Source organism: Saccoglossus kowalevskii, chromosome 19 (genome assembly GCF_978046115.1).
Source record: "Saccoglossus kowalevskii chromosome 19, keSacKowa6.1, whole genome shotgun sequence".
Lineage (NCBI taxonomy): Eukaryota > Metazoa > Hemichordata > Enteropneusta > Harrimaniidae > Saccoglossus > Saccoglossus kowalevskii.
In genome coordinates, this window is record NC_140659.1 from 11,085,470 (window position 1) to 11,108,160 (window position 22,691).

The 22,691-nt window shown below is 34.3% G+C and overlaps 1 protein-coding gene across 4 annotated transcripts; it reads right to left on the bottom strand.

The window, feature by feature from the left end:
• Positions 1-603: 603 nt before the first annotated feature.
• On the bottom strand, positions 604-20,098 carry LOC144350724 (cadherin EGF LAG seven-pass G-type receptor 2-like). 4 transcript variants are annotated; one of them, XR_014927389.1, is made up of 25 exons: positions 19,705-20,098; positions 19,291-19,336; positions 18,567-18,614; positions 15,646-15,714; positions 15,007-15,146; positions 13,529-13,576; positions 13,116-13,208; positions 12,545-12,634; positions 12,308-12,430; positions 11,608-11,803; positions 11,323-11,456; positions 9,975-10,166; positions 9,626-9,796; positions 8,649-8,810; positions 8,279-8,487; positions 7,912-8,041; positions 7,685-7,776; positions 7,127-7,217; positions 6,782-6,910; positions 6,571-6,635; positions 5,842-6,085; positions 4,725-4,964; positions 4,030-4,071; positions 3,712-3,800; positions 604-1,391 (listed from the first exon to the last, which is right to left on the bottom strand). XR_014927389.1 is itself a non-coding variant. In XM_085493530.1 (24 exons), the coding sequence occupies exons 2-23, from the start codon at positions 19,328-19,330 to the stop codon at positions 4,048-4,050; spliced, it is 2,730 nt and encodes a 909-aa protein (XP_085349656.1). In that variant the 5' UTR covers positions 19,331-19,336; positions 19,705-20,098; the 3' UTR covers positions 604-1,391; positions 4,030-4,047. The 4 variants fall into 4 exon arrangements, 3 of the variants coding, with proteins under 3 accessions (XP_085349656.1, XP_085349657.1, XP_085349655.1); XM_085493530.1 differs by lacking the exon at positions 3,712-3,800; XM_085493531.1 differs by lacking the exon at positions 3,712-3,800 and having other exon boundaries at positions 604-1,401.
• Between the last annotated feature and the right edge of the window lie 2,593 nt (positions 20,099-22,691).

A 22,691-nucleotide genomic window follows, 5' to 3' on the forward strand; every position in this document is an offset into this window, starting at 1 on the left:
TGAGGGCGCTATTTTTGAATATTTTTATTTCGTGTGTGTGTAAAAAAGTTTGTTTTATCCTATTCACGAATGTGATGTATTTATATGGAAATTCATATGTGAATCTTACGACATTGTTACAGTAGGAGATCACACATGTTTACAACATATGTGATCTCCTACTGTAACAATGTCGTAAAACCCACACATTTTGTAAACCTATACTGTTTTTTTTATTCGACCTTACTTTACGCCTTGGTTATGACTTTAGTTAAGGTGTAACATCTGGAGTTGATGAGTCTTCCTTAACTATTGTATCAAAAAAGGCAATTGGTTTATACGTAAAATTAGGGTAATTAATATGCAGGAATGTCAACCCTAAATTAATCAGGTATGTAGATTATCCCTAATCTCCAAGTTCAATGGGATACTTTGAGTTGCTTTCTATAAATCGTTGGAACAGTAAAAAGTACAACAAATTAGGTAATTAATATTCCCGGATCAGTGCAATATCCCAGATCATCATTGTGGATAGAATCTCGTAAACTGTCACGTGGGCGTATCTTTATATATTTGAATTCAGTAGCAAATAACTATTTTTAGTATGAATGACAATAACAAATATTATTTGAAGAAGGCCGGAAAGTCATTTATTAAACAAAACACATTGGTGAACTTTAATACAATATTTTAAACATGCAACGTGTCAGGTTCCCCAACTATTGGTTTGACGCCCCCCCCCCCATGTTGAGGCTGGATTGACCAAAGCTATTCTAATCGCGTAACTATCTCCAGGCGCGCAAAGCAAACTATTCTACAGCTTAGCATCCAATGTTGCTGTTTTGGTCTTCAGAACACAAATGTTACAAATAAATTACTTTGCTTTGTATTGTATTGTACCAAAATACAGATCATGCAAATGAATCCGTAACTAAAACAAGATAACTGTAGAGGGAACTTTGAATTTTGAATCTTCAAAACTAGGTAACGCCCACCAAGCTTATTTAAGGTCTCACGATGTTCAATGTATTACTAAATTGGAAATACGTGCATGCATACATATGACCAAGATACTATCCAAACGAAGAATAATATTGGTGATATACAAGAACAATTAGGTCATCGGCAATTATTCATGAAATTGTTTTATTTTTACTTTTCTCGGTATATTATTACAATGTGCTGTACTGCTGCCATGCTTCCTTATCAATATGAATCGAATGAAAGTTACAAAACAGTGCAACAATAAATTTCAGCAAAATTTTGCGATGAAAAAATTCTGTTGGAAAAGTTTCCTTTGAAACTTGAACTTTCATACAAAGCTGGGTTGATCGGTACATAAATGTGTTGGTCTTCATGTCACAGAATAAATCTTCCTCTGCTGCAACGCCTTAATTCAACCATACCAGTACCTGAAACAAACTGATGATCAATTTTGTTGCATATTTAATTGTGAAGGTAATTACCACTTCCTCAACATTAATGTAATTCAGTGAATAAGCATTCCACACACAAAATATGTGATAGAGGTATACACAAAGTGAATACAAAGTAAATTCTTCCGAAAATCAAGATTGATAACTCTCTTAATCACTACATTGAAATTTAGCCATGACCAAATCTAAAAGGACACAATACAAAGATGCAATTAGTCATTGACGTGGTCATATGTACCAAATAGATGGGTCATAGTAAATAGCAGCCTCAATCATATACATATATATATATATATATATATCTTTTCTGGTAGACAAGAAAAATACCGTTAAATGCAGTCAACACTGTATATTGCAAAAGACCTTTCAGATTTCAAAACATTCGGTCCATTGAGACTGAAATCAGGTCATTCTAATTAACCCTAGGTTTGAATGACAATGGCTCTTAGATGCATAATTTTAAAATTATTTAGGCCAGACTTTTATTATCCCTTGTTTCGCGACCCCGCCGAATGAACAGGAGCCGAAAATGAAATAAAAATAAAATTTTATTTCAGCGTGATTTCTCGCGCCCGCCGACTTGTAAGCGCAAAAAATGCTAAAAAATATTATTTTTATCTTCATTTTTTTACCGCTCGCCGCATAACAAATCCAAGTTGCATTTTCGTGGGAGTATCATGATCAAAGTACCGAAGTCTCGCGCAGATGAGAAACAAGGTTATACATAGGATAAAATGTTATTTCATTTCTTCTCTCCGATCAATGATCTCACTTACAATTTTATTCAGAATCACACAAATCTAATGGAAAATAAGAATTAATTTTATTTATTTTTCCGCCCTCCTCAAAAAAATTGCCTTTTGAAAACTCGAGAAACAAGGAATAAAAAAAGTCTGGCCTTACCAAAATCCCTGAAATACTGTTATCATTGTGAATCTCGCTAGGCACGACGTGAAATAATTTTGACCAACAATAACAGTTATAGCATGTCCAAAAACAGTACACATGAAAATAAAATCAACATGGTAATCAGTTGCCCGCTCTGTGTCAAAAACCAACTGACTTTCATTGGTAAAACATATCATATGTGATGTTCATACCAAGTTTGAATCGGCTCAGGCATGCCAATAAAGAGTTGAAGACAAGTTCTAATTTACTGCCAAATCAAATCTGACCAAAATACATGAAGGTGTACCTAAGAAATATTCATTTGGAATCAGATCGCGAAATAAATTAACATGCATCAGTAACCCACTGTCAATACAATGTTGATATTTAACGAAATTGACCCAAACATACCTTAAAAATAGATGATGACATGCGTACATGTTGATTGTCAGTTTTTTGGGACCAAAATGACCTCCAGTCAGTCAAAGAAAATAACAATTGACGTGAATATGTCTCCGATTATGACCCGATTCTCTACCAACTTAGAACATAATCGGTCCTGTCATGTCTGAGAAATGATGTCAGATTGACGCACGGACCGACGGATGGATGCATGAACTCGCGGGTAGGCACTGAACATAAATCCGGAAACTAATAACACAAATATCACCGACCAACTTATTACTTACTTATCACCATGCGTGACCCTGTGAAACGTTCCACCGACACGAAGTGAGCAACGGTAAAATGTATGATAACATATTAGATGTAAATGATATTAAAATGTAGTGCAAAAAATGTGCAGTGCGAATGCGATAAATGGATGATAAAAATGAGGTTGGGAGACGCGAATGTACTACACATAACCACATTGGGTACATATTGGGTACTATAATTGTAATATATAAACTTTTATCAACGTTTTTTTTTACAATTTAATAATTAAGTTAAAAGAAATCAAGTATTAACCCTGATCGAGCAGAATCCCAAATTTTAGACATTTTCTGACCGAACACAATTTTCATTAAAAGGCCCACCCTTATATATTCACTGAATCATTGCATTCATACTGCATTGTGACCACAGTTTAACAGGAATTTATTTACAGAATTAAAAAAAAGATATTCTGTTTTATTATCTTTATATGAATTAAAAAGGGCACTTTAAAACCACTTTGTACACACTGATAGCCAAAAATATAATTACTGGTAACCCTAACAGTTCATGTTTTGCTCTCTCTCTCTCTCCCTCCCTCCCTCCCTCCCTCCCTCCCTCTCTCTCTCTCTCTCTCTCTCTCTCTCTCTATCTCTCTATCTCTCTATCTCTCTCTCTATCTCTCTATCTCTCTCTGGATACGTCATATTTTTTTATTAAACGCCCACTATATTACTAACTGCGAATACCCAACTGTCAGAAACAGCGGTCCGGATAGCAACGGTTATATCGTAATTAGTTCCAAATCACTGAGTCTAGTTCCGTCCAGGACCTCGCATGAATCTAAATGATGACAGATATAACACAGCCATTCACTAGTAATCAGCTAAATAAGTCGATCAACAGATACGCGAAAACAAATTCATGACAATACCCTGATGAAATATATCTGATGAAATTGAAGCTCAACAATTTAACACATGATTTATGAATTGTTTTCCACACTTTGTGCATTTAGGCAGCCGCCATCTGTGATTCATGAATATAGTTCACAAAGCTGCAGATTTCGTACCTGTAAACCATTTTCCTATCAAGAACATGTACCGGATAAATGCTGAAAATAAACACAGAAATTTAAATATTCCAAACTTAAGTCAACTTTGGATAGTGACATTTTCCCGAAAATGTTCAATTGAGCATAAATCAATGTTATCACAACCTAATCTAAAACCTGCATCAAAATAAAGAATATGTTTGTTTACAGATATGAGGATTTGCCATTTAATTGGTTGCATCACATCACACAATTATTTTTAGAGTCATTGCATTGTAACAGGAGTATGGAGACTACCAAATATGAAAAAAATATGTAAGTGGGACAAGCTTTAACAGGTAGGTATACATCACATAACGTAACACATATACAATATACAGGGTTGCAATTCAAAATATTCCATATATTTGTGCTTGTTGAACCTAATAATCCTCGCAGCTAGGCGAAATTAAACATCAGTTTACATCATTATTGTTGTTTTGAAACCACCCACATTAGTGTCACACATTAAATTTTGCAAAAGTCTTTCTTTTCTGTTTGCGAGGATGTTTTATCAACTACAACATCTTTTAATGCATGTATTCAAAAGAAATATTTACTAAATGTTAAATGTTGAACAGATGTTTTTAGATTGTGGTATTGAATAATCTTATTACAAACAAAAATTAAAACAAAGATGCGGGGGCTTATAGATACGAGTAAAAGTAACAAACCATTAATTTGACTGTAATATTTGTTGTACCATTGACAATATCATCAGACGCATAAGGTATCTCATTATAAGCTTCTATCTTCACTGTCAGCCTCTCCCCCACATCCTCTATTGCCACGAACGATGTAATATACACATCACCAGTGGTCTTATCCACATCAAAGTATTCATAGTCTGTACCATGTTCACTAACAACGGCGTATCTCACAACAGCATTTTCATCTGCATCAATGTCATTAGCCTAAGTGATATGAATATAATATGTATGTATTGATGTACACTGACAGACAGGCACCAATCATATATACTGGATAGCGTTACCAAAAATGCCACAAAGTTTACACTACACATATATATGCATGTATGTAGGTAGGTAAGGGAAACAGTGGATTTCACTGATACAGATATCATATTATTTATTAACCATACAACAGATCCCTTGCCAAATTAAAGTGACATCAGTGTTGCCAGAATAAAAACAGTATGGTGGTACCCCACAGTGATTTGTTTTACTGTCACACTGGTCTGACACCACCACAGCAATTATCGTGACTGCCACAATGCAATTTCCACTGTGCCATTGCTGACTTTTTAAATCAAATTGACAAGTTGCTGAAAACTTGAAACCTTAGTTGTAACAGTTTTGTATGTCAATAAGTTTGTGTACTGTGTATCTGAATATGTTAATCATCACAATTCTGTTTGGGATAATTATGCAAAGAATATGCAAATGCATGCAAAGTAGAAAACTACACATGTACGCAAGTTTCCTAACTACCAGTAACAACACCAAAATACAACCTTGCAATTTTGGCACTGGCAGTCATACACAACACTATATACAATATCAAGGTTTCATAATAAGAGGATATGCATGTGATATCACAAGAACTAACCAAAGGTCACTTACAAAATCGCATGACAAATGCAAATGCAGAGTGACCTGGTAAATGTTTATCAGGGACTGTGTTGCTAGCATCCTAGTACATATTCACAAGAAGTGCTTCGTCCTCAAAAACACGCAGAGATATGTCACTGTACATAGACATCAAAGTTAGATATACCATCTTATAAATCATTGGTAATACTTATGTATCGACGAGTATACATATAATTACCTTCACAGTAATGACAAAAATGTCTGATGTCTGCTCCGGTACAGTTGCTTTATATGAATCTGATTCAAACACTGGTGGATTGTCGTTGATATCGATAAGTGTAACTGTTACATAAGTATGTCCGGAACGAGGGCTTTCACCATGATCTACAGCTGAAGTATACACTTCATACGTATCCTGTTCTTCTCTGTCAAGCGGTCTTAGAGTTGTCACTTCACCGTTTGTGCCATCAACAGTGAACTCACTGAAATGAAATCCGAGCGCATGTTCTTATCCGTCTATTCGGAGGTCAACAGGTAACTAATGAATTCACTCCATATATGTCGTGAATGTCGTGAATTGTACAATATCTCGTGGTATACCCGCCTTCGGTGAGTGTGTGTGTGTGTGTGGGGGGGGGGGGTTATTGCATAAAAACAGCACACTGTTTTGCTAACAAAGTATCAATATTGGTATCAGCTTACCATTACAAATATTTGTACTATAAATATTTATATTCTGTTTAGAAAACAATGAGCTATATTGCAATACTTCTCGTTAGGTTGCTTTTTTGTTCACAGCAATCACCAGCTGGTTCTCACCAAGTGTCGTAAAGACTGTGATCTTTCGTTTTTTTATCACTGAGCGCCTTGAGTGGTTTCACACTCGAAGCATGCGCACCAAAACATAGTAGCTATAATAAATTAATAGTACATACATTTACCCATTTAGGCAAGGTAATATACTCACTTAGACAGTCTGTCAACAATTGTATAGGTCCATTCTGCATTTGTTCCGTCGTCTTCGTCTGTCGCCTGTAAAACAAAACAAAATGATACAAATTTGTTTGTTTGTATTTGTCACATGGAACGGTAATAAATTAAGATTCATAGTAATGGATATGAATAATAAATATGTTAATAAGAATACCAGCAAATTGAAATAATTGTGTATCACATACCGTCACGTACGTAATCATTACACCTCCTGCTTCCTCCTCTAGAATCATTACACTGGAGTCGTTCGCAGTAATTACAGGGTTATTGTCATTAACGTCAGTAACTGTGACTAAGAGGAAGGTTGTGTCATTCTGAAAATAAATACATGCCACAGATCTACTAAACTATAACGAGAAAAAAACGACGTATGTTCAAGACTAAAGCTTGTGCACGTTTTACAACTTGTACATATTTACTGATTGGTTAGAATGTTAGGTGTCTGGACTGAGTAGCCAATGTGATGATAGCTTAAAAGTCACAAGACCCGAATTGTTATATATAATAGAATTGAAAATGATAATACGTACGTGATTTGGATTCTCATCACGTACACATAACGTTAAATTGTGGTGGGTCTTATTCTCCCGGTCTAGTAAGTCTATTAGAGAAACCTCGCCCCTGTAATTACATACCAGTTATATTTTTATTGCAATTACAAGCTCGAAAACAAACACTATGCGTAAACAATGCACTCCGGTAATTCACTTTCTAATTCCTAGCACATTTGTCGGGTTAGTGGAATTATACTTCTAATTAATAAGAAATATAATCGCTGCAGTATTGACTATAATAATGTATTTTCTGTAACAAACAAATACTTCCCATATAATAACAATGTTGCCTATCATCATATTAAACATTCTGCAAATTCTCTTAATTAGTCAACTATTGTTTAAACAATACATGACATCTTTTTTAGCTAGTATGTTAAATTAGTTTCGTTACATTTTATTCTAAAATTGTTTAGTGCATTGATCTAAACTGGAATGTTGCTATAATGTGTATTGAAACATATAGTTAGATATGTGTAGGGAAATTAAAAGTATAAAAAGTCTTAAGTAATGTTAAAGTGTTCCATTACTCACGTGGATGATGAAATGTGAAAGAGTCCATCAGTCGTCTCTGATAAACCATCCTCAAATGTAAAAGTGAGATTATCACCATCTGCATCGACAGCCTAGTAAAATTAAATAACATGTGATGTTGGATGAAAGGCCAAAAGTTTGAGTAAATAGCTTATATCAGTCAAAACTCGTAGTGAAATACATATACGGAATTGAATTCGCAATCAACCACAATACTTGATACTAACCGTTGCTTGATACACCGATGCACCGATCAGAGCGCCCTCACTGATGCTTGCATTGTACGGGTCATTAAGAAAGATGGGCACTTCTTCATTGACATTGCTGATATCGACAAACACTTCTGCAAGATTGGATCTATAATACAATCAAGTCATATCCGAATTAAATGATTAATTAGCTAGGACGGTGGATAGTTGGTATACTAAAGAGGCACTCTAAACAACGAATCGATTGAAACTCTTATATATCTCATATTCTATAAACATTTTTTATTTATTATCTATCAGCTAACAACCAGTTTTCTCAATGCACCAACATTACGAATTCAAATACCTTTATACATTTTGCAATACAATCTTGAAATACACATACCTTGGAATATCCCCTTTGTCGGTTGCCATGACAATAACAACATAATTATCAACAGTTTCGGCGTCTAATAACCCATTATCATTATTTATATACAGTTCTCCAGTACTGTTGTCGATTCTAAAATTGTCCATTCCGCTATCAGTCACTCCCCATATACTGTATTCTACTTCGTAGTTATTAGCATCTTGATCGTCATCCACAGCTTCGACCTGAAACACAACAATCGATCAAACAAAGAGAAGCAATGTTTGTTATATTACGCACAATGATGTCAACATTTCCAGTTTTAATGATTGTCAGATTGAGCAGAAAATATAGTATACCGCATAACACATTCATACTACGCATGCTATTGTACATGAATAGTTACCGTTATTAGAAATGTTTCTTCTGTGATGTCTTCACTGACACTTGCACTATATGGCTCTCCTGTGAATTGCGGTGAGTTGTCGTTGATATCGAGAACAGTGATCGACACAGTGGAATATTCACTTCTCCGTTTTTCAGGCGTATCTGTTTCAATCGCGTACACCTGTGCAGTAAATCATTATACAAACACATTAAATAAACTATGCTTTGCAGCGTAGGCCTAGGAAACAGGGGTGTTCATCTGTCGGTATTTCTTTCAGGTAACCTTTTTTTATAATCCCCTACTCAATTAATACTTTAGGAAGACTGACAGCAAAACCAATGTTACATCGTCTCCTGTGCTATTAGCCAAACTATGCTGCCAGGGCGTAGCTACACCAAATGGGCCAACTTTGTGATTAGAATACTATGAGAAACAGAAAGGAACAGTTTTCTCTACAAGGAAACGATATTGCCTAAGAGAAAACAATGACCTGCCAAACGTTTTGCCATTATAACAAGTGAATTTATTCCCATAATTAGAACCGATACAGTCCCGTCCACCTGTTATTCTGCGACAAATATGAATATTGACACAGCATAACTTATCGAACATACAAAAAGCGTGAACAAGTAACAACTTAAACTATTTCAGATGTTAAATCAGCCAGTTATATTCATTAATGGGATTAAATGTACTAGAGATTATAATCCACGTTGCACAAAAGAAGTTGGATTTTCTCAGACAGGATTTATACGTCCCTGTTTTTAATTATCACTTTTTTGTAATAAAAGAGTCACGGTTCTTAGACAATGCAACATCTACAATGCGAAATAATAATACACGTTCGTTCAAGTCTTTTACTTCTTTTTATATATATTGTAATTGAATAAATAGACTGTGGATGCAAACTTCAATGAAATTATTAGACAATCTGGATACTATTATAAGTGTATTGCTTGCAATACTGCAAAAATTTATGACATGGGCATGTTTACCTTGATATCCAGGGTTCCTGAGATATTTTCGGCATCCAAATATGCAGGATCATTAACACGAATAAAACTAATAGCAATGGTCGGTGTTATGGAGATAGGATCATCTACATAAAATGTGTTCCCGTAAGCAAAGTCAGATTCTACGACAAATTCAAAAACGGCATTCTCACCCTGAAATAGAGGGAATTAGAAAGCACATTTTTCAGATTTCTGTGTTTGTTTCTTCCCGCATATATCAAACAATCCAATAAATCAGGCCCATTAAGATCAGCAGAAGAAATACAATGAATTATTACAAGTTGAAGTATGCTCAGTATTCAATAATTTGCCAATCGTATAGTATACGTACTTCGTCTATATCTGTAGCGCTAACTTCGCACACAATTGTATCCTGTAGCGAATGTTCAGCAACTTCACCATAATATATAGGAGAACTCATAATAGGAGCATTATCGTTGACATCAAGTACTGTTACTACCACAGTAGCATAGCCATCTCGATATGTATATATATGGTAATCACGAGTATCATTTTGAGAAGTCTGAAAAACAGCATAACTTGTTGCAACAAATTTATTTGAACAATGTATATATAAAGTAATAGTATATTGCATTGAATGAGTCACGTTATTGCCTCAACTCACAATGGGTTATTGTGACCTTTATTTTGCAATCTAACAAAGGTCACAAAAAGTGATTGAGTGAACAAAGAATGGTTGAGTCAAGGATGTATTCCAGCTAGCTAACCAAATGTCTGATATCGACGATACTAAGAATTGATAGAAATCGGAAATCAAATATTATTAAATTGGCAACAAATCGGTCAAACAAACATGATTCTATGTTGTGCCAATATGTTATTAAGTGAAAATTTAAACTGTGAGCTTCAATATACTAGCTTCAATGATTCGCCAAACAAGCTTAGATATTGTTTAAAGCTTGAAAACTTTTCCCCCTATGACATGTAGGACACATTCGTACATGTACAAGATGATGACATGATTATTGCTCTGACATTGTGCAAATATGACAAAGTTGTGAACTGTTTTAATTTAGCGTAACAAATTGTATTGAATTTGGAGAGTTAGGAAAAACTACGAGCAAATTGTAGCAATAATGGTTTCACTTTTTAGTATTTCAGGAAAATATCGTTGGGTATATCTTTGACGCAAATGGCCGCCGATATCTTGGCGCGAGCGAGATTGTCACGAGACTTGCTTTTGCCAATTAAATAGTGTACCTAACCACAGTCCCTCCAGGGACTATGACCTGACCTATATAACCATGGAATGTTTAACTGTAAACTTTATGACGGAAGAAAAAGAAACCTAATTTGAGGGGCAAAATAAGTTTTGTTGTCCGGTTCGTGGCTTTCCCACTCCTTGTTCCAGGTATTCACATAGTAGTGTTATTGATTAAAGTCGAATTTTTGTCTGCAGTGTGAGTAAGGTAAGGTATAGTTCCCATGGGACGTGTTGACGTAAGCCTGGGACAATTAAGCGTTCCTGCAATTTAACTATTGGATCAATGAAGGAGGTATAACTGTTACCTCATATTCTAATGTTAATGTTAAATGGAACAGAATTAACAGATATTATAAGGATTTTTAAACTATGTTTTGGAAGTAAATATTTTAAATGTTCTATGGTAAGATTTTTATTACTGTGTTAAATTAGTTGTGCTGTAGATAACTCATACCCTCAAAACTTCCGTAATCGTACCAGTCTGCGTAGCTTCTCTGTCGAGTTCTTTGATCACAGTTAACACGCCAGTGATGGTATCAATGTGGAAGTACTCTGTTTCAAATATTGTTGTATTCTCTCTGTCGGGGTCTGCAATAAAAGCACTAATGTCAACGATTGATACTTAGCAAATAGATACTGTGTCTATACATAAATCAAATCAGCTTATACATTCCGCAACGAGCTGACTTCTAGTGGTTTGCAGAATTATTTGTTGTTAAAGACAATAAGTGTTCGTTACCTGCAAAGCTATAGTATACTGGCTCATTTATTCCAAAATCTAAATCAAAAGCATCTATATTCACATTTAGCGGACCAGTGAAATTTTCATACACACTATCAGTGTAAATGATATCCTGAAATGCTGGACTCAAGTCATCTGCATCATCGACCTGGATGTATAATGTGGCGGTATCATTCAATGCAGATGTACCTCCCTGTAAAGAAAAATGTGCTGATAAATAATTCAGATCACCAAACAACATCAACTCCACGCATGATCAGACTAAATCTACATTCGCCACTTTATTCATAAATGAATACTATTTTTAAAAGCAACAAACCGGCACAACCGGCACGTTTATGTGTATTTTAAAGCATGGCAAACTAAAGGAAATAAGACAATTTGTCTGCAGTAGTCAAGAATATACAAATACGAACAAACATCTAATTAAATTACCAAGGTTTGATATTAGTAGCTGTCTTACGCGATGTCGGCTACCACACGCAATATTGGGTGGAATGTTATTTTTGGTAATATACTATTTATGAGTGGCCCACATAATCAACCAAATATAAAAATGAATTTCAAACATGAATGTAGTCTACAAAAAGGTGTCTAAATACATATTATATTTTCTGCAATCAAACTAATGTTTCCTTGAAGATGTTAAATAAATAATTATAAACACACGATTCATCAGTATGTAAATTATACTCACGTTGTCATCATATACAATCAAAGTAAGATTGTAAAATCTATCAAGCTCGTAATCGAGAGGCTCGGCCAGGAAAATCTCAGTATTTGATCTTGCAGGGATTGTAAAATGATTTGAACCTGGTCCCTTTAAATACAATCAATACAATTAAATACAGCTTTCTTGTGCAAGTATATTTCATTGACTGAAAGAATTGTTATCAACACTGAATATCGTATCTATAGCAGAAACACATCGTACCTCTTCAATGAAATATAGAAGAATGGTTTTTGTACAATCACCATCTACTGCGCTAAAATCGCCGAATACGAGTGTATCAACCGGTGTCATCTGAAATGATAAATATTACGGTAAATACAAATACAAGTCAGTGATATACATTTTTGTATAAGTATTTATCGATTGTTACGTGGACGCCCTAACACGTACTTAAAGGACTCAATACTTTGTCAATCACATTGGTTGTTTACATCAACAACCTACTACTTTACTACGTGGTTATATCATGAAATGATATATGATTGATCTAAAAATATCTGTTAGCACTGACCGGAAGGGAGTGGTATTCTCCAGTCTACCGATGCAGCATGAACCCCTTGACCATGAACTGTCAAACTACCACTTTTGCACTACAGTGTTAAACTACGTCTTGGTCTGGAATTTTAAGCTACCATCCTAATCCAGACTACCAATAGAATACTCAATTTGAAAAAATCAATTCAAAGTATCATGCTCGTGATTTCCGACAACGTATGATTGTCATAGGAGATACCTGTTATATTATCTTACAAACAGACTGATTGCACCTTACCTCGTTTAATTTGGTAAAATAAATGTCTTTGTTAAATACAGGAGGAATATCGTTGACGTCATATATGTCAATAATCAAAGTATATTCGTTTGACTAAAAAAGAAACAGAACCAACACGACACAAATGGAATCGTTCATTAATTTACGCTAATATCTATAGTTTTTATGTAAACTCACACAATAATAATATAAAATGTGCCACATATTCAACAGGAACTAGAAAGATATTGTAAAATCATATACGTGTTTGTTGTACAATCATTTGCATCAAGTTACAAGTGAGAATAACATCATAATGATCGACTCTTCCCATGCATGTTGGGAACTAGCGAGTAGCGAAGAAACATGTGTCAATATATAAGGGGCACCAGCGGCTAAAACATAACAAATGGAATTCATTTATTTAAACTTACCGGGTTGGGCTGACAACCAATTTTCAAGGTAAATTGGTCTTCGTCACACTGTAAACAAATTGATAATCTTGAACTTACAGGAGGCACAAACACAAATATATTAATATGAAACTTGCAAATCGGTAAACGCGGTCACACGTCCTCGAAAAAGCCATCTTGAAATAACGCCTGCACAATGAATAGATGAACATGCGCATTTTAAATACCCAACATCACAAACAACGTGTAGAGTATAATTCTACACTCAAATAAACCTAGTATACTGATGACGTGAACACCAACTTACGAACTTCCTCGGGAACAAATGCGTCCACCATGCAGTGAATATCACCTAATTGCATCTAACGATGAAACTTAAGATTCAAAAACACAACACGACAAATGCGCCTTCCCACTGTAAGCAGACACACTCCCTTATGCCACAAAACCATAACATAATGTACTATATACATGTTATATGCAGCATAGTAAGTTTAGTGTTTAAAGAATTTATAAGTCACAAATTCTCCATTTGCCACAAAATACAAACCAAATATAAAAAAAACTTTCTGTTTGAATAAAAATAAAAATTGATAGCCAACCCACGTGATGAATCATACTATGTCTTGACTATATTTCCTCAAAAACTGTATCACATTAGGGGACATGAACATTGATACCAGCGTGAACGGTTCAACAATTGGCAGATATATTGAACTTTTGAACAGTTATAATTTTGCACAAATAATTAATACTCCAACTCGAGCCACCTCAGATTCCCAAAGAGTTATCGACCATATTCTTACTAATATCTCCAGTTATTTCTTGGAAAGGCCGGCGAATTCTCTGGTTTCGATTTCACAGCGACACTTCATTCTTTATAAATCATCATTTGTATATACAAATATTTGTATGTGTATATGCTGTTACACTTAAAATTTCCTCGAAAATTGCTCGAACGAAATGACTTTTGTTGTAAAGATCAATACCCAATCAATTAGAATATTTTTTTTTTATTATGACCGCTCAAGTGATATATTACTATTTTACATTAATGCCACTTAAATAATCTAGTCACTGAACGAAAACATTCGCGAATTTCCTTTTCCGTTGGCTGATTTGGGTTATATCTCTTATTAAATTATTACTACAAACGGAGTAAGAAATATAATAATAAAGATTTTTACAAAAAAAAACCAGAAATATGTAATCAGGCAGTACAGGATTGTATTCGACCTCTGCTACCACTCATCCATAAGATCATCAGTATGCCTTCATGCATACTTTGCTTATACCGTAGCTATACAGAGAATCTTTGGAATGCATTAGGGAGGGTGTCATATGCTGATTAACCAACACTGATGATGATCAAAGTAATAAATAAAGCCTTTCTAAAATGAGCAACATAAGAAGTCCCACTGCATCACTAGAGCGAAGATATACTGCTATCGATATAGATCATATTCTGTATAATTCATAATTGGAGTGTTCAAACTTACATTATTTTCCAGATCGTACACCTTTCCCCACTCAACATATGTGCCGTTAATGACAAACAATTCGTTATAATCAGTACCATCTAATATTTCAAATGAGGTAGCATCGCTGCTGACATTTAACAAGTCATAAATAATAGTTCCTGAAAAAATAATGTTCGTTAGAATAATAAAGAACTTGCATTACGGCCGCTGTAGAAAACAGAATATTCAGTTCCTTAAAACAACGTGATTACAATCGCGTGAATCATGGAATATATTATTAACAGCTAACATATGCATGAATTTTACAATATTGACCAAACATAAAGAAGCAGTTAATTGATTTACTGATAAACATGAATATTTCACAATCATGAATTGACACAACAATCAGTTAAAAGTGTGTCGCTGAACAAGGTTTTGCAGGTTTTGCAACAAAACAGGAACCTCGTCCATCACACTCTGGAGTTTTGACACTGCAAATTACGGCTGACACTCAAGTGTGACTGTTACGTGGCACAAATCATGGTTAAAAAGAATACAATAGAGCAAGTGACCAATATGTGTAACGGATGGATACCAAGTGCCATCTTTTGACAATGCTACAAGAACGGGTTTCAGTGGCGTTTATTATTGCTAAGACACTTAAAAATGTCTTACCTATAGGTTCCTCTTCATACTCGGCTTCAAAACCAGTGTCAAGTTCAAAGGTACAAGACTGTGGTTCTCCTAATGAATGGTGTGATAATACCATATTAATACAGCTGTTTTCGACAACTGAATTACCGTTTCATCAACATTTTCACTAATACGTAGAATGAATATATAAAGCTCGATAAACACATTCCAAAATACCACACATGAAGGTGTGACAATAAAATTAAGTGTCGAAACATTTTGGACGATTGTAATTGATATCACATATCGCATAACACAACCTTTACTTTTTGTGATGTTCTATGGTCTCACCAATGCAAACATGATTACACCCCTTTTATCTCTTTTTGTACTTCTGGCGAATGAAGTTAACAATCATTTCGTTGCATGAACGTGGTTAGTAAGCCAATTTAAGGCGTGACAAATAGCGATCGTGACACATTTTACCCCTTTAAGCGTTACGGTGATACGCGCCCATTTTCAAGTTTAACATTTGGTTTTAAAACATTTATTGTTGCGAGGAGATACTGATGCCAGATTTGAAAGTGAAATTGTAAAGGAAAATTAAGTGAGATGCGAATGCATTCCATGGACTATGGGCATCCATGGGGGGGGGGGTATTGGGTGTGATGGAGTGTTGGTTCAATTACTATATTGTTTTAGGGTGTATACTTCTATAATATCATTAATAATGTTGCTAAATTTTGATTTGAAATATATTTCATTTAATATTCCGCCTATCATGAATTCAAATTCTTTCATCTTTAACAGGATCGTTCATAAAACCGTACAATCGGCAGTTAGGCAAGTGGGCGTTCTCCGGAATAATTTGCAATAATTAATTAAATCACGATGTGATGTGTTTTTTACGTAACGCGGATTCAAGGCGAACCGTCTCGTACTAGGAAAAACACCCACGATTGGACATGACACGCCCAAAATTAGACGGAAGTTGCAACCAATCAAGTGATCAATTTTAACGTTATTTCATGGCGAATGTCGATAATTTATTATATAAGTTTATTAAAAAAATACGCTCATCATTTTTTTACTTTAAATTTACCCACTCATCGAAAACTAACTGATTGTCCCAAGATCTATTTTTACACTTTTGATTAGGGCGGCTGTGAGAGGCTATTACATACACCGAAATCGCAAAATTGCCCCACATTTTAAATTTTGAAATGCTATGCCACGATTAAGAGACGATGAATGAGACAGAAGGGAGGATGGCGAGGCGTATACTAGTTAGCCAACCCTGCAACAAAACAGGGTCACAAAAGATGTATTTATTTATTTATTTATTATCATGTACAGATAATTCTATCACTCCGTCGATGAGGGCGCAGTGACCCCGCTTATTGCCATAAACGTGGAAAAGCTCAAGGAGTCAAAGGGGTTTATTCTGTAATATGTAATATTTATTATCGTGACAAATAACACACACATGATTGATCACCCATAGTTCCCTATTCTGTGTTCATAATTTATATCAAAGATTAGGGCTGCTTATTTTGCAATATTTAAATTTTGAGACACTTTCTGAAGGACAAAACGGGCGGTATTGATATTATATTTGTAGTGTTGTATTTGTAACAGCAAATTAATGCGCAAATAAATAAATAAATTACCAATTTAGCCACCCGTGTAAAATATTATTATACGCCCACCATACATATTACACTATAACTTACAAGGAAGGAGCCTAATACAAGCAGAATTATTTTGGGAATCTTTGAATATATAAAGTACAATATAGAGTCATCTATCAATAAATCATCTATATACGGTTGAATATCACACGATGTAATTTTTATAACGCACAGTGGTCTAGAAGGGATGGTCACCTCTTTATATATACAAAATAATTATTCTACAAATAACCTGGAACAAGAATAGGTTACTAGACAGAGACATACCATTTTTATAGTTAAATCAATAGTAATCCTTTTGAAATCCAATTGGGGAAATTTATAATTGAGGGAAAAAATCATAACCTCACAATTCACTTGACTACTTAAAATATATTATTGCGCAATTTGTTTACGCTGACCATTATATGAATTTAATTCTGTATGGGCATTCTGTCTACGTATATAATAACCTCTGATCTTCTTTTAAATATAAACTCAGATTTTTAGAGATCCTTGGTCCATGTTATTCTGGGTATTTGAGTGATAGTAAGGTGAACAAACAGATTTTTTGTTAAACAAACATAGTAGACGTGATGTACAGTGCCTCGCACTTATGTACATATTTACATATTGGTCTAAAAAAGGAAGGACCATAAAACATTCAATTTTGGATTTTACACCTTTAAAAACACAACAGATACTTCAATCGCACACTTTTCCATTTCAAATATTGTATAAAATATTTATATTTGCATTATGTACACCATATGTGAAACCGGGTAAACATATTAAAAAAACAGTAAATAAGTTTAAGTTCAAGACTAACTTCGATGCGCATATGTACATTAATATATATATGTCAGTTTGTGTACTAACCTTGAACAAAAACGGAAACGAGGAAGGACAGAAGAATAGTAATACAATAATATTGTATAGTATAATTTGAATCAATTTGGGAAAGAAAATTACATGGGTGGATAATCACCATGCGTGATATATATATATATATATATATATATATATATATATATATATATATATATATATATATATATATATATATATATATATATACGATGTTTTATTGAATTCAGTTCTTGCATTCACGAGAAGCGAAAGGTTGATATGATTTAACGTTATGACTATTTTATTTGGTTTGTACTAATTGTGCATTGTGATATCGGACATAGACCATGAACGCATGCTTGGTCAGACTCACAGACTATATCTCTAATTTGACAACTCAGAGTAATAAGAATAAGGAAATGGTAGAATTTAATGTCCACATACCTTGTCGTGCTAAAAGAACTAGTAGGAGCAGATATATAAATTGATTACCTAGAAACAACAATATGTTCACGTTATCAAAGAAAATATGTATGTTAATAATGTAAGTATTTCAAATACTATATCTAATTCAAAATTATAATGATGCATTTGATTATACGGCTTGACACTATTAATAGTTCAAACATCTCTCGACTGATAAAATATCATAATGTTACAAATACTGGATATATAAACATGTATTATGTATTGTCTAATAGGAATACAAATTTAATATGTATTTTTTCGAAATAATTGGCATTTGTTTTTGTTTTTCAATCTTTCGATTATTTTGTTGTATTTTTAAAAATCAATGAAACAAATTTCAAAGACTTTCGCGTAGTCTAATTACCTCAAGACATTTCCGCACGGCGAATCAGGCTGTGACCCTCCACTCAACTAAATGTGTTCAGAGTGTTCTTTTTTTAATATTAACCCTAGCATTCTGTAATTGAATGTAAACTGAAATGTCCCGACTCGAGTGCATATTACTTGATATTGCAGATTTGAATTTACAAATTAAATGATGTACCTTTTCAAATTTAATTAATGTCGAATCGAAGTGGAGGAAATAAGGGGTTATATAAATAAAATCCCAAATAACAATGAAGTGACACTCCACTCACTAAATGAGTTCAGGACATTATAACTTTATCAAGTATACACTGATGTTATTTAATTTACTTACAACTGAAAATATGACAGCAACTGCTTCTCAAAACCTCCATTCTGATCTACAATTATATGATAAAACATTGAGTTATTTGACTGTAATGTCTGGCATTGAAATAACAGTGAGCCGGATGACTCAAAACTACTTATTCAAATATAAGCAACTGCGCAACCCAGTCACGTGATTCAGAAGGAAGTGTTTTTGTCGAACTTATTAGCTGGGTCATATACAGTATAATACTTTGATACAGATATAAAATTCAAACCGGAGATTTAAAACGAAACCTAAAATATACGTGTACAAGACAACCTCCGTATTATTGGCATGGCATGTGATATTACTTCCTCATTTACTTCATACTCTTATACACAATGTTATAGAATGGCGTTATAACAATGGAGCACATACAGTTAATGCATTATAACTTACCTCTGACGCCGCCACACACCGGCCACCCGCGGCTAATGATTTCTTTCTTTAGATAACAGTATATATCGCGTAGCTACCGACTACATTTAACATTAGTCCACTCACGAAATGAGGTAGGTAAATTTTTACCAAAGATCCGAGTGTTCAGGTAAAAGAAAGCCGCCAAAATACCAGACTTCTGGTTAGAACGACTCTGCGACACACCTATATAATATGGCTACCTTCACTGCAGTGTTGCTGTGCGTATCATAGTAAAACATTAGTAGTTAGTTAACAATTAACGAACTAGCAAATAATTGATCCTAAAACAAACTAAACAAACGTGACGTCACTATTATTGATCATAATGTCCAGCACCATTGCCTCAGCTCAAATGCAATGCGAGGTTGACCCACATTGTGACGAGGTCAAACGTTGCAGAAGTCGACACAGGATTTCAACCAAATTAGGTTTGTGTAAATAAAGTTGAAATGTACACCCCTCTACATTGTTATGCAAGTGCATTCAATAAGGACTTTACAGGTCAATAAATTCATACAATGGAGAAACGTGGAAAAACAAGCCTATTTGCGTTCTACTTGAAAATTATAATTTCAGTCAAATAAAACATGTATCTCGTATATAGTATATGTCTTGGATTTAAACTGGAGTAGTACCATAGCCGAATCATACAGCGTAGCGTGCGTCAGTGTTTAAAAATGTAAAGCGGCATATTGCAAGTTGCTATAAATTTACTTCTCACAACGTCACGCCAATGTAAGTCGGAGCCACGTCTTTGTATGGTGCATGACTGCCATAACATGCATCACATTATATATTATATAATTATATATTATACATTTGTTTTATACGACCCTATCTTTGTAACAATTTCAGACGTCTGCATACCTACGAAAACCTCTAAATTACATTAATTCTGACGCCAAGGTTCGTTATTTCGTCCGCTATTACCGCTCATCGAGTCACAGGTTGACTACGTGCGTATTAGTCAACTTATCTGTCTAATAGTTTGCCGTCTCTCCTCGAAACTGCACAAAGAGCGTCGCCTTTATTTAACTGTTGGAGCTCAACGTCACAAATACATTAAACTAAAAAAAATGTCAGTACATACAACAAGTAAGTTATTGGCAAAGCAATAATCAGAAGAAATGAGATCTACCGTAAACGGTTCCACCCCTAATTATATGCGAGGAGATAATATGTTAACGTTGGTTGTTAGGCATCAAGGACAATATTAATAGCATACTACGTTGCTATACTTGTATGTATATGTACGGGCAAAATTACACCATATTTTTAAAACATTATATCCAATTTACTATATTATTTTGATATCCATTGAAAACAAGTGTGGAGTTCTAAACACATTGAATACTTTAAAAGTTTGAATCTTTATTAGTAGGAGCAATCATTCATACCCATGGACTGGCGCACTTTGATCTCCACTCAGTGTTGTATCAATGCTATATTTACCGGACCGTTCCCTTCGTAGCGCACATTCCATTCCTATCTACTCGTGTCGAGACATATTCAAATAGCTGTAAACGTACTAGGTCCACATGACCATTGACCTTAACGGTAGTTTTTAACATTCATTACCTACTTCTAGTCTGACTATATATTATGTAAAGTACCTACCTACGTGTACTAAAGCATGTACATTACCAACGCTCAAGTGAACTGTGTAAGTTTCATATATTGTGTCCATCCACTTGATAAAGTGACGGTTTCTGTTATTAATGTTTTATTGAGTAAAGCTAGTACGAACAATAATCTGTCAATATCATATTTTAAAATATTTTTTTTATTTATTTGTCATTACTGTTTTACAAGCTCGAATATTTGCATACACAGTGTATCGTGAACGAGGGCGCCCGACTGTCAGTGACTTTGTAGAACCAGTAATACATAACTAGAATTAGGTGGCGCTGTCTTATAACTACAATACGTAATTATAGACTCCATAGAAATGACAACCATTTTTCACTGTCACTGGATTTGTATTTGCATACTACATGCCACCGAATTTAACATATATTGTTATGTACTACATCGTGATACCGAGTCAGGTTATATTTTTTCCATTAATGTGAAATGAGTATACCATGCTTTATTGATGACCCTAATACAAAATACATCATACAAACATCAGAATAATATTGCATTTCATAGCAGCCATTTAATACGAAAAAAACATGTATTCCAATATAAATAAATGAATAGGTTAAAATAATGTGTTTATTTAAAACCTTAGATCAAACCTTAAAATCGACTTTCACACAAGCTAACAAAAGTTGGTTTGGTCATCATTTTACATATTTTGTCTTCAGGTATGTCTTCCACGAAATAAAATCTTTATGCACGGGAGCACTTGAGATAAATACATGCGTTACTTCTTCAAGTTATGTGCAACAAAATCTCTCAAAGGGTTCTGTCATGTATGATTAATTTCTTTTGTTGCCTACCATATCAATTCAACTAAAACTGAGTTGCATTTGCAAATATTATTTTAAAATAAGCATTCTTGCTGTGAACTCCTAATTGTTGAAAACTTAAGTGTGAAATACTGGCGTCATTGCGAAACGTAGGATTTTTCGATATAGTATACCAGATGTTGAATCCCTGGGTCAGAATGATAAAAAGTACACCGCCGTCAAATCAAAGTGCATGATAGTTTTAATCTGTACTTACGTTCTACTGACTTTATGATTAGTGACAGTAGACTTCAACGGATCAGTAACATCCAGGTTTGCTCGCAATTCGAATGGTAACATTCTTTTAGGGTGTTGGCGCTGAACTGAAGCTGATCAGAATTTCCTCACACAATATATCCACTCAATGGGTTAGTTCAGGCGATGTTTTCTGTTAGATGGCAACTTTCTACGTCACTTCAAAGCAGATCACTGTAATATAATTTCTCCACAATTCTCAAAACTCACTCTATACAATCTAATCGATTTGGTAATAACAAAAAAGTTGAATACTAT

Bases quoted from the DNA above. Each gene is read 5' to 3' on its own strand.
- LOC144350724 (XM_085493530.1), bottom strand. From the start codon at position 19,330: ATGGAGGTTTTGAGAAGCAGTTGCTGTCATATTTTCAGTT. The intron at 9,797-9,974 runs GTACGTATACTA...CCTCTATTTCAG, and splicing joins GCGCTACAGATATAGACGAA to GGTGAGAATGCCGTTTTTGA. The intron at 8,488-8,648 runs GTAACTATTCAT...GTTGTGTTTCAG, and splicing joins AAGAAACATTTCTAATAACG to GTCGAAGCTGTGGATGACGA.